At 36.8% G+C, this 12,778-nt stretch overlaps 1 protein-coding gene across 2 annotated transcripts in view; it reads right to left on the reverse strand.

Annotated features, from left to right (window-relative positions):
- Positions 1-7,087: 7,087 nt before the first annotated feature.
- Positions 7,088-12,778, reverse strand: part of LOC116096256 (cytochrome P450 2J3) — a 21,442-nt gene continuing 15,751 nt past the window's right edge. The window contains exons 7-9 of one of the 2 annotated variants that reach the window (XM_031377886.1): positions 12,442-12,629; positions 10,527-10,665; positions 7,088-8,185 (exon numbers count right to left, since the gene is read on the reverse strand). In XM_031377886.1, the coding sequence (XP_031233746.1) occupies positions 8,007-8,185; positions 10,527-10,665; positions 12,442-12,629 (506 nt within the window). In that variant the 3' untranslated portion in view covers positions 7,088-8,006. The remainder of the gene's footprint in view (positions 8,186-10,526; positions 10,666-12,441; positions 12,630-12,778) is intronic. The other variant, XM_031377887.1, reaches the window with a different exon arrangement.

Consider the following 12,778-nt stretch of genomic DNA (forward strand, 5'->3'; position numbering starts at 1 on the left):
TGTTTATTTTCTTATGCTTGCCCCCCGCCATCTGGTTAACTCTAGTGCTACCTGCTCTTGCTAAATCTCAAATTTTGACTTTTATATACAATTGAATAAGAATATATAAAGTATGAACAGAAAAATAAGGAATACGGAGATTTAGATAATGAAATATTTCCCAATAAAGGAAAAAACAGACCTGAATGGAGTCCCTCAGATCCAACACTCCTCAAACTGTTCCACAAAGTGGAATAAGTACGAGAGCTAAGGCTCTCGTACTCAATGTTTCTGGGAAATATTACCCTTGTATCAAAATCTGGCAAGGACAAAACAAAAAAAAGAAATGAGAGAGAGAAATATGGTCAATATTCTTGATGAATATAGACATATAAACAGCACAATGCTTACAAAACAAAGTTAACAACACCTTAACAAAAATCATACACCATGGTCAAGTTGGTTTCATTCCAGGCATACAATAAAGATTCAAAATTTGCAGATAAGCAAGTTCAATATAGTTCACAAATAGGATCAAGGGTCATACTAAAAAAAAAAAAAAAAAAAAAAAAAAAAAAAAAAAAAAAAGGGCTGTTTGCAGCAACCCAAAGCCAATATCATATTATCATACAGAATGGGGAAAAGTAGAAAACATTTTCTCTAAAATCAGTAGCAAGCAAAGATATCTACTTTCACCATACATAGTGATTATTGTCCTTGTACATTTCTCCAAAGCCCTGTATTAAGATAAATAAATTCAAGTCAATGCATAGAATAGGAAATAGGCTAATTATCTTTATAGACTATATGATCCTATACTTGAAGACGCAACAGATTATACCAAAAGCTTTTTGACTAATGGTCAACTAACTAAAGCAGCCTATATACCAAGATAGCATACAATAACCAGTAGCTTTTTGATACAATTATGGGCCAACTTAGAAAGAAATTATAAAAATAATTCTCTCCAAAATAACATCAAAAAGAATAAAATGCTTAGGAATAAGCTCAAGTAAGATAGTAATGGACATCTAGAACACTGCAAAGCAAAGAAGAAAGAAATTAAGGAAAATTCCAGAAAATGCAGAGAGTCCCAATTATCATGGTTTCATAGATTAATATTGTGAAAATTACCATATTCCCCAAACTAACTTACAAATTCAGTGCAATTGCCATTCAAATACCAATGATACTCAGAAGGAAATAGGTAACCACAATACATACTTTGAAATTATGCTATAGAACCAAAGTAACAAAATCACAGTGACACTGACATAAAACACACACGCAGAACAATGCAATGAAGTAGAGGACTCAGAAGTAAACTCTCACAGCTATATTTCAACTAATATACCAAAAATAAATGCTAGAAAATGATAGCATATTTTTAATTGCTCCTGGGAAAACTGGTTTCTTTAATATAGAAGACTGAAACTAGGTGTGCCTATCTTTAATTCTGTACTAAAAGCAGAGCAAGATAGGTAATAGATTAATGCAAGACATAAGGTTTTAAAACCTTTATAGGAAAGCAATGGTGATACCCTTCAATAAACAGGAATCAGCAACGACCTTCTGAGCTCTTACAGGTTGGGATATAATTGACACATGAGATTTCAAGGAGTTAAAAAGCTTCTGTACAGCAATAGTGATAGCAGAGTGATGGGACTGCCCGAAGAACAGGAGAAAATCATTGGCAGTTATTCATTCAAATGCAAACAACCAGCCAAATAGACAAGACTCAAACACACATGTAATCTAACTAATAAATGGACCAATAAAGTGAACAGCTATGCTTTAAAAGAAGTATACGTGGTTACTAAATATGTGGAAAAGGTTAACATATTTAGACACTGGGGAAATGCAAATCCAAGCTCTATTAAGATCTCATTTTTTTTCAATTAAGCTGTTTGCCATCTCTAAAACAAAAATAACCTATTTTGACGAGGAAGGGTCATTAAAGTGTTAGGGTCAGAGATTGGGCTCTGGCAGCCCTAAGAAACTAGTTTAGTTAAATCTCTTCAGTAGGTCAATTAAACAGATAAGTATTAGCAAAAAAAAAATAAATAAATAAAAAACCCAAACAAACAAACAAAAAATATATGAGATTTATTGAAGAACAGTGAAGTCCAAAGACCCACTAATACCCTTTTGGTGGGTCTCATCATGAGCTTTGGTTTGAAGCAGGAGCAAAGACATATGCATAACTAAGTAGGCCTGACCAAGGTGTAGCCAGACCTGTCACAGTGGTCATCATTGTCTCAGCTCCAGTCTCTGCAGTAAGGTTTTGTGACAAGTTGTCAGAACTGAGAAATCTCTTTCTGAATGGCAAATTCCTGTTTTGACTGGCATAGGGATTCAGAATTCTCCATTCAGAGTGAAATTCCACATGAAACTCCAATTCCTTTATGGACTATTGTTCTAATAATTTAATAATCAGTGGGAGGAAAGTGGAGAGGGTAGGGGCTGTTGCATATGCCTCTTTACAATATGCTAATTTCTGCCAACATCTTTATAGAGCTTTTGGAGTTTTTGGAGGAAATGTAAATTAGTCCATTAGCTATGGATGTCAGTGTAGAAGATACTTGAAAAATGAAACACAGAACTTTTATACAATAGAGCTACAACATTCCTGACTGTTCTCCAAAAGGAATGAAAGTCAAAATGCAATTAAAATGGCCATGAAATAGCATGAAATAAATGCTTATTACATCATCGTTTATCATAGCTGCTGTGCTAACTTTTTGTACCAAGAAATGGACCATAGGTAGAGAACGAACAATAGACCAAAGTTCATTTATTTCCACCAAAGTCCAACTCAGCTACCATAAAGTTTTCTGGTCTTACTTATTTTATATGGCATGAATAAGTGGTTATCTACAAGTGTATGAAGGACATCAAAACAGCTGGATGAGTGCAAAGTTACAGTCTGTCATGGATGATGACAGCTGTCTGTTCAGCTATTGAGCAGGACAAAGTACATTGCCAATGCAATTTACTCCTGAAGCCTTCTCTATATCTCCCCAGGACCCAGCCCTTGCTCTCCCCTCTCCCATCTCTCTCTGTCTCTGTCTCTCTCTCTCTGTTTCTCTCTGTGTGTTTCTCTCTATATCCTATCTCTCTCTCTTTCTCTCTTTCTTACTGTCTTCTGCCCTCTTTGACACAAGTAATGCAGTTAGGACCTAGGACTCTAGGGCTGAAGAGGTTGTTCATCAATAAGAGCACTGGCTGCTCTTGCAGAGGACTCAGATTCAGTTCCAGAACCCATGTTGCACTTCACAGCTGTCTATAACTACAGTCTCAGGGGATCCAACACCCTCTTCTAGCCTCTGAGGACCCTGCATGTAAGAAAAATGAGGCAGAGAAGCAGACTGGATCTCAGCAAACTGAGACTATAGTACTGAAATAGTGCGTGCGCACATGTGACACAGAGAGAGACAGAGAGACAGAGACATAGAGAGAAATATATATATATATGTATACATATATTAATATATATATTATATATATACATACATATATATATATATATATATATATATGATGATATGATGACACAATGTCTAGAAGTCTCCTTTAATTCTGGAACATGGATGGTTAGGGTATAGTACCTGGAATTAACTTTTTCTTTCTTTTATCGATGGGGGGCTTTTCATTTATGTATTTATTTATTTACTCACTTTATATCCTGATCCCCTTCCCTTGTCTCCTCCCAGTCCCACACTTATTAATCCTTACTCCTTTATGTCCTCCCCTTCTCCTCAGAGAGGGGTACCACCCACCTCTCTTTGTTTGATATATTTAAGATGTGGGTGTAGATTCTACCTTCCTTCCCTAGGAAAGAGAATCCATCTACCAATCATGTGAGACATGAGGAGTAATTCATCTTTTCTATAGATACAGAGGAGTTTATTTCTAGTTTGGCTTATGCATCCTGAACTGGTCACACCTACACAGCCAGAAACAGGAGTAGCAGACTTCTGGGTAAGTGGTTGAGGTGTTATTTTCCCATGAATTCTTATTCTGCAATGAGGCTAGCATGTCACTTAATCTGGTAGGATTGTATTCCATCCAAGGGAACTACTTGAGCCTGGGGTTTCCTTACTATGCAAGTGTATTTATTATAAATGTAACCCACTTTACTCAATCGTTTCATTTTTTTATAGCCAGTTCTTCTGGCATACCTGATTTTGAATATTTATTTTATATCAAACAAACTTTAATTAAACTTTAGACTTCTTTTGAGTTTCCTGCTTCAGGCTTAAATTTAACAACATATGACAAAGATTACATTATGTAAGATATAAATTGGTTTCTCTCTCTTTCTCTCTCTCTCTCTCTCTCTCTCTCTCTCTCTCTCTCTCTCTCTCAGCTTGTCTCTGTAAATGAATTACATTTGTACTTAGAATGACTACAAATAAAGTTCTGAGCACATTAAAGACTTTGATCATATATAATGTGACTGATAATTAACTTCCAAGTCTTGGTTATCTTTAACAGTTTATAATAAAGAACTTTTCTAAGATTAGGATTTTGCAACTTCATCTGTTAAGTTTGAGTCTTTTAAAATTATGGTTTTGAATTAAAGTTCTTTTAGTGTTAAATAAACCTCAAAACAGAGATACCATCCATGGAGAGTCTGGGAATCTCATTTTAAAATTCTTTGATAATGTGCTTTTACAAAATATCAGTCTTATATGACTTACTTTCTCCAAACAATTAAATCTTAATAAAGTTAACAAACATATATATGATTAGATATAGATCTTTAAGTCAGGTTTTTAAAACATTACTAGACCATTATAACCTTAAGAATTTATATATGGTTTTCTGCAAATTAAGATTACCTGTATATTTTTTTAAACTGACACTTCTTTTTTTTGTTAGAGGTTTTAAGAATCAAGAATTGGACTGATTTCCAGGGAGATAGACACCTATAATTATATTTATGTGTCAGTTTAACTTTTATACATACATTTATCTTGATTTTAAAAAATGAAATACTATTCAACATAAGAGTAACAACCTCATTTGAAACAATTTTCTAAGGGGAGTGTTCAGGCCCTTTATTCAGTATATATGCTATTTTTAATTGCTCAATATGTGGACCATCTCCCTAGTTTTAGATTTTAACTCATATGCCCAGAAAACATTGAGATCTCACAGAACTAGAGCCAAACCACATGCAACCACCTGGAAGGAATGAAGAATACTCTGGTAAAGGTCTACCAATGACTTTGTATATCTCCTCTGTGTTTGAAGGAGTATTAGCATTTAATAAGTTTGGCTGTAATTATTCTAGGCAGGCACAGTAGGAGTTCTTAAGATGGTCATCGTTCAGCTTAGAAGATATTGTATAACATTGCCTTAATAAAAATATCGAATCCATATGACATGACATACATAGAGTGAAACAACAAGTTAATATTACATGTGGACATATTGTTAAACCATTAGGTAGGTCTTGTAAGTTTTCCAGTTATAAGACAGACTTTTTAACTTATATATTATGTAGAAGCATTATTTTTTCATTAAAATCATTTTTGTTCCTGGTTACATTGTCAAACACAATTTAGCTGAGGGAGTCTTGTTGAAACTATGTTGCAGTTATTATTGAGAGGCTTTAGAGGATCTTTCTTAGTCTTTCCATGCAGGGGCAACCAGTTAGCAGTTTTTATTTGATACCTTTATACCATGAGATTAAAAAGAGTAGTCTCTATTGAAAACAGTTTACTTTTTAGCTTTTTAAGTACGTAATGTCAAGGTCATTCTTATGACCAATGACAGAAACAGGTAAACTCACTGCAGATTACTTTTTCTTGCCTCCTTCAAATCTAATCCTTAGACATATCCTCAGCTCTGCTGCAGACCACTAGCAGTGACCACCCATCCCTGTCCTCCCATCTCCATTGGATCACATAGATCTTCCCCTACTATCTTTCCTCACACCATTCATTGCTTTATCCCAGACACTCTCTAGTTTCAGCAGGCACTCCAGGGAAAACACAAACCATTCCAGCCAAGGAAACAGAACACTTGACGATCTTTCTGACTCCTGGTGTTCTTTCTGATCCAGTTCCCTCATCTCATCTCCAGGTCTGCAGCAGACCTTCTTCTGTGGCTCCTCATTCTTGACCCTCATTCTCAGGGAACTAAGGGAAACATGGTGAAACATCCTTCTTTTCTACCTTCTGTGGGTCCTTTCAGCCTTTCTCCAGCCCCTTCTGGTATATACTGTCACTTCCGAACATCCAGAAACGCATTTTACCTGCAAGCTCTAAACTGAAGTATGCAGAAACACTGTAAAGCTAGTTTAAAGCTGTGTCTACTAGCTACCCATGGCTGGTGAAAGTACAGGTGCTAGAGGAAAACCTACTACTCCAATATATTTTCAACCTGCATTATAAATACTTATCCTTAGGCCCATAGATAAGTATAGCTCTTACCTCTTATCAAAGAAACCTATTTTGGCAGCACACAGAAACTAGTACAGAAATCCACAGCTGGTCAAAATCCAGAGAAAAACTGACTGTGAGGTACTCATCTATAACACAACTGTTACAACTAAGTGCGGTCATTTCTCCTCAAATGGTTTATATACTAGGTGTCAGGCAGAAATGAAGACAGGGGAGGATGGAGCTTTAAAACAAAAGACGAATGTTTTTAGAGATTTCATTCACAATTAATTTCATTATAAGGGGAAGAAGACCCATACCTTATACCACTTCGAGAAGTTACAAAAAAATAGGGGAGGGGTCATAGGTGGAAATTTCCACTAGGAGTCACAGTAAATTGCTTTCCAAAGTTTCTGGTTCATTATGGTTACGGGATACTTGGTCTTGGGACCCACTGTACCTGTGGGGAGAGAATGAGGCTCTGGTATTTCTATCATTATTATATTTCTTGTGTCAAGATTAAGCAAGGCCATGATCTAAACGACAACATTCTATATAAACAGTAGTATGGAAAGTCATTTAGAGCATGGTCTCACATTTAGACTGAAGGAGCACATGGGTGTATTAAGACCACATCCAGAGAACCAAGCAATCTTGGATAAAACTTGGAGATTCTTTTCCTTGGTCAAAGTTCTACAGAGAAACTCAAAGACAGATTTTGGGTAAGTCTCTTTTAATAACACTGTGGATAACACAGACAGGCTCTAAGGCTTAGATTTTGACAGCAACAGCAGTGAGTGTAAGGAAATACCTTGTTTCTGTAAGCTGCTAACTAGCAGAGGTCTCTAAGTTAGTTTATAGCTTCTGCTAGATGCTGCAAATGACTGGCGGGTGATAAGTAAGGGTGAAAGAATGTTTCTGTACAAATGTTTAGTGGAGAATCCTAGGTAAAAAGGTTAGTATGGATGCAGAAAGTCTTTCTTAAGTCAGAATGCTTCCAGAATTTGCTTTTCTGTGCTTACTTTTTACCATGTCCTGGGTCCAAGGTCAAGGTCTATGTAAATCATAGAAACTGCTTCCAATACACCTGCTTAGCTTGTCTGTTGGGAGTCACCCTGCCATACTGACTTTCAAAACGGCCACTGAGAGGCAGAGCAAAGCAAGGCAACTGCAGATCTGACAAATAGGAGATCCTTGAGGTGGACATCTATACTGCCTTCACCCCATAAGAGTCACCATAACTCTTATTTACTTTTTTAAGCACATATAGATGAACTATGACTACAGTCCAGAAGCAAATGCACATCAACGAAAGGAGGAAAGAAGGAGGCAAGGTAAAGGTGTAACTTTTATAATTGTTTTTATGATTTACATATCCACTTAATCCATTCCCCATGATTCCTGCAACCATTTTTTTTTTTAAGGAATCATTTTTCTCTGCAAGTCTTCAATTGAAAAGTTGTGCCACCAAGCACGTAAGTGGCTTTCTACTTAATGAATCTATAATTGATTCAGTTTCCTTAGTCTCATTGCATGCACTCTCTCAGTCACCTTAACCTACCCTCTGCTCAAATGAGAGCAGAGACCAGTGTCTTCCATGCAGATGCTATTTCTTCATACTTTCCTCCTTCAATATCACAGCCTAGGAATTGCACAAAGGCGGTGACTGACTGGGGAAATGGTGACACCCATTCTGAATTGCAGACTTAGCTTCTCATCGACTGGGGGTTTAAAGGTAAATTTTTGGAAAAGAGAAGTGATAAAAATGAAGAGCTCAGACTTGGCCAGTTGTTCTCCAAGACAAACTCGCTTTCCTGTAAGACAAAAACAAAACAAACAAAGCAAATCAAACAAACAAAAAATTAATTTACTCAGCTGGCACTCCAGGGACTGGTGTCCCTAACTACCATTCACAGAGTTTGAGTGGACTCTGGAATTCGAGCCCTATAAATTGCTTATTTATGTCTAGCATCGGACTTGCCGCTTCCAAACACAGGAGATGAAAGTCCAGGATCACAAATTGAATGCTGTCAGAGATCAGGCCATGCTGGGAGAGCATGGCATAGGAGAATAGGAGAAGGGGCCTGTGTTGACTGGGAGTGTGTGAATAGTTTGAGTGTTGTACAAACTCACTTAATAAATACAAGCAATAGAGCAGATAATGGTGCAACAAAAATCAGAAGATACCTTTTAACCTTTAAAAGCAGATGCTACAGGCAAAACTGTTCTGTAACTGTGCATTACAGTAGAGCTGATATCATAGTTTGTGTCTGTGTGTCCAAGCAATGTGTTTAACTCATTTCTGTTCTCTTCATCGTCATCTTATTAAGTATGTTTAGGCATATGACTGGTAACTTGCTAAAAGAGAATCAAAATCAACTCCATTGTAAATTCCAAAAATTCTTCTAGAAGAATTTTTCTGCCAGGACAAAACATGACCTGAAATGTCAGGAACCCATGCTTTGCAGCAGGCTCCATCAGATACCACTGTATGACTCTGACTAATCCACTTATTTTCAAAGAGCTAAATCTTTCTTGCTTGACACAAGTGCAGTTTGTTTCCTTCCATGACTCTATGGCTGGCAGTATTCACAATTAACCCACGGGGATGAATCTGCCTTTAAAAGGATATAAAAAAGTGATAGTCCCATTTGAAAGCGTTAGAATAAATCAAATAATGGTTCCAAGATCAAGAGTCAAAATAAACCTTTCTTCCTTTCAAATGCTTTATGTCAGTTATTCTGTGATCACAGACAGCTAACCACCACTGCCTGGTTAAAACTGTGCTTGGGCCATTTTCCATCACATAACACACTTGAATTCCATCAGTACTAAAATGAGAGCAATGACCCAGGTTTTGATCAAAGTTCTTCCCAATTTTAAGATGCAAAAGACTCTTTTTAGCATAAAGCTGCCATGCTTTGGTCTGTAGACAGGCAGGATTTGAAGTTTCACGAAGGATTGTGCCGTCTGTCCTAATATTGCAAGGTAATAACCCAATACCTACTTATATTTGCCAAGAGAAAAGTTGCTGATATCTGAAACTCCTTTGTATAGGGATGCTGCACATAGGAAGTTGAGAGAAAATAGGTGGAAAAGCAAACACGTACCAAAGGTCAGAATGAGGCAGAAAATGCTGGCACCTTATAGCACAACACTAATCCAAGAAGCATTTTAGATTTCTACAATCTCCTCAATTTAACTTGTTTTCATTATGCCACACTAGTTTGAAAATCTTTAGACAAAAGAACTTTTTTTACACTCCATCAGAAAGAGATGTTGAAAGCAAGGCAGATCTCATCACCCTCTTCCATACGTTCCCTATGATGTGTACTGGTTTTTCAGTGTTATTCCAATCGAAGACTGTAATAGTTTCCCTCCCCTCAAGTTGTGGGTGGGTTTGTGGATTGTTTATGGCCTGCACAGATTCAAGCCAGACTGGGTCCCAGCACTGGAAGGGGGAAGTAGACACAAGCTTTCACCCTTAAACAAAAAACTATCTACAATTGAGAGCCTCTTGCAAAAAATCCATTAGTTTGTTTCAATGGAGTCTCATTGGGTGTATTAATCAAACTTAACAGTAGGCTCCTTGCCAATAGTAGATGGTCAAGGCAAAATGAGCTCAATTTTGTAAACATTTTCTTTCAAATTGCTTTGTTTAGGCCTCTTTTTTTTTTTTTTAAGTCTTACTGGTCTTTGCCTTATATAAGTGCTGTGCTTGTATAATATGGTTTCCTATTTTTATGGGTTTTGGTGTGTGTAAGTAAGTGTGTGTGTGTATGTGTGTGTGTGCGTGTGTGTGTCTGTTTGTGTCTCTGTGAGTATTTCTTTTGTTTATTTTTGATTCTTTGTTGTATCTGTGTTTTGTGTTTGTGTGTGTATGTATTTCTATGTTTTCTTATTTTCTAAGGAGAGGTAGAGAATGAAAGACATAGAGTAGCTGAGAAGGTAGGGAGGACAATGGACAACAGAAGAATTGGGAGAGAGGACACTGTGATCATATAATATTATATAAAATTTTAATAAATAAAAAGAAAAAAGAAAGATCCAACATGCTTATCTGGAGAGATCCCAACTAGGGCACAGAACTGTAGTGAAGAAAGGAAGGAAAATACATGGAGGGGTTTGAATTCTCTCATGCACATCACAACTCACCCATTGAGAATGGCAGGAAGGATTCTCTCTTCTTAAACTGTCCATTCTCCAAAAAGTGCTCTGGATTGAAGGTATCTGGGGTGGTCCACTCGTTAGGGTCCCTGTGTAGTGCAGTTAGGTTGGATAGAAGCATGGTACCCTAGAAATGACAGCATAAAGTAAAGATTTAATGAAGACTCCCACATAGATAGGTCATTCTCAAGCTTCATACTTGACAACCTGAACTTTCTCATTCTCCCCAACTGATTTGTTATTGCCTGATATGTATTTCAGCCATTTACAAATGAAGGTAAACTATACTTTATTAAAGGAGGCAGTTATTTTACTAAAAGTGGTTAGTATAAGTCTGATAAGAGGACCTAAAAAGCATCCATGGGATGATAATGAACCTGCGGCTCAATTAAGATCACAGCAGCTGTATGATTGGATATCTCCTTCATCTCTGATTCTATATTGTTTTTCATATACTACCAAAGAGATAACACCCTATCTCACTACAGTTAGTCAAAGACCCAGCAATGTGTCAAAAAGCATTTCTATCAAGGTACATGCATGGTACAATATCCAGAGTCACCAAAGTGAGCCATTCCCTACTGTTACTTAAACATCAGCAAAGCTGGTCCACTCTTAAAATGTTTCTTGATTCCATCACTACCATTCCAGTTTCCCACTACAACTTTAGTAGAGACTGCTATACTTTCCTTCTAGACTCTTGAAATCACTCAGTATGTATGACACTGTTCCCAGTTTGAACACTGAATGGACTGTGCATATGACTTAGTCCCATTGCCTATCCATTCATTTAATCTTGAAAAGCAGGCTTCTCATAATCTTAAATCAAATACTCATCCTGTGTCCCACCTGACACAGGATATTTATTGTTCCCCTCTCACTACCACCATAATAGTCTTCTTTTATGATCTCAACCAGGCCATGTTCTAATGCTTCTTGTTTTGAAAAAAATATCTCTTCCCATTTTGACACATGCTTAATTCTCAACACTCTTTCAGTCCTCATCTCCAATATCTCTTCCTCCAGAAGCACCACTGATGTTCTTTAGCTGTTGTGTCTCACTCCAACTTGTCAGCATCACAGAGAAACAGAATTCTCTCCTACCAGTAGTCCTCATAGGTTGTAGGAAGGATCTCCTGTAATTCTGGTATCTCTGGTCCAGACTCAAACTTTGTGGGTGTTTAGTAAACATTTCCTTCATTAATAAATAATAATGTCTATTCTGAGTATAAGGTTATATATATGTAATCTATTTTTATTTTGACATAGAGCCTATGAATCGGGTTGAATGAATTTTGTAGAAGCTGAAAGTGTAATTGGCTAGGTAATATGATATGCTGGTACTATGGTAGAAAGCAAAATCAACAATGGACTAGGCCTATCTGTTTCAAGGCCATGGTTCTCTGTCTCCTTCAAACATAGTCATTTATATTTCTCAGTACCCAGAGAGTTGATGTTATAATCTATATATATATATATATAAAAGTTTGGTTTGGTTATTTGAAGATAAATCAATGGAAAGAAAAAATGCAAGGAGCATTGGAAAAATTCAGACCAAACTTTAAGCCATGAATTGTTTAATAGTAAAAGGAACAGTAAACATAAGGACAGCTCTCTGCTTCAGCAGCAAAGCCTTTACCTCCATTAGACCAGAAAGATGCTAAGGCATCCATTAGAAAACAAAGTCAGGTTCCGCCTAAATACATCTGATCTAGGAATCTTCCCTTCTAGACTCCTCATAATATGTTTGAATATCCATAAAGACACATATAATGTTTTAGCAAAAAACCATACTTCTCTTCCCATTGAAATGATTTCTTAGGTCAGGAATTCACATCACTTTTTTGTGCCCAAGATGATGGCAGAAATAAACTGGAGGATCTGAGGCTGGGAGAGTAGTTACCTTTGGTAAGTTAAATCCACCCAACTTGGTGTCAACTGCCACTTCCCTGGGAACATTAAAGGGGATGATGTTGCCTATTCTCTGCACCTCATGAATGACAGCATTGGTATAAGGCATAGAGTCTCGGTCTGCCAGGTTTGGCTGTCTTCCTTGGCCAATCACTCTGTCGATCTCAGCCTGCATTTTTTCTGAAAACAAAACAACACAGGAAATTCTATTAATTTTAAAACTTTAATGATTTTTTTGTAAAGATATAGAAGCTGACTCTGAGACTTCACCTGCTTTTATTTCATCTTAGCGTCTAGGATATAAAGAAATAAAAGTTTCCTCAAGCCTC

The sequence above is a fragment of the Mastomys coucha genome, unplaced genomic scaffold (assembly GCF_008632895.1).
Source record: "Mastomys coucha isolate ucsf_1 unplaced genomic scaffold, UCSF_Mcou_1 pScaffold18, whole genome shotgun sequence".
In the NCBI taxonomy this organism is placed as follows: Eukaryota; Metazoa; Chordata; class Mammalia; order Rodentia; family Muridae; genus Mastomys; species Mastomys coucha.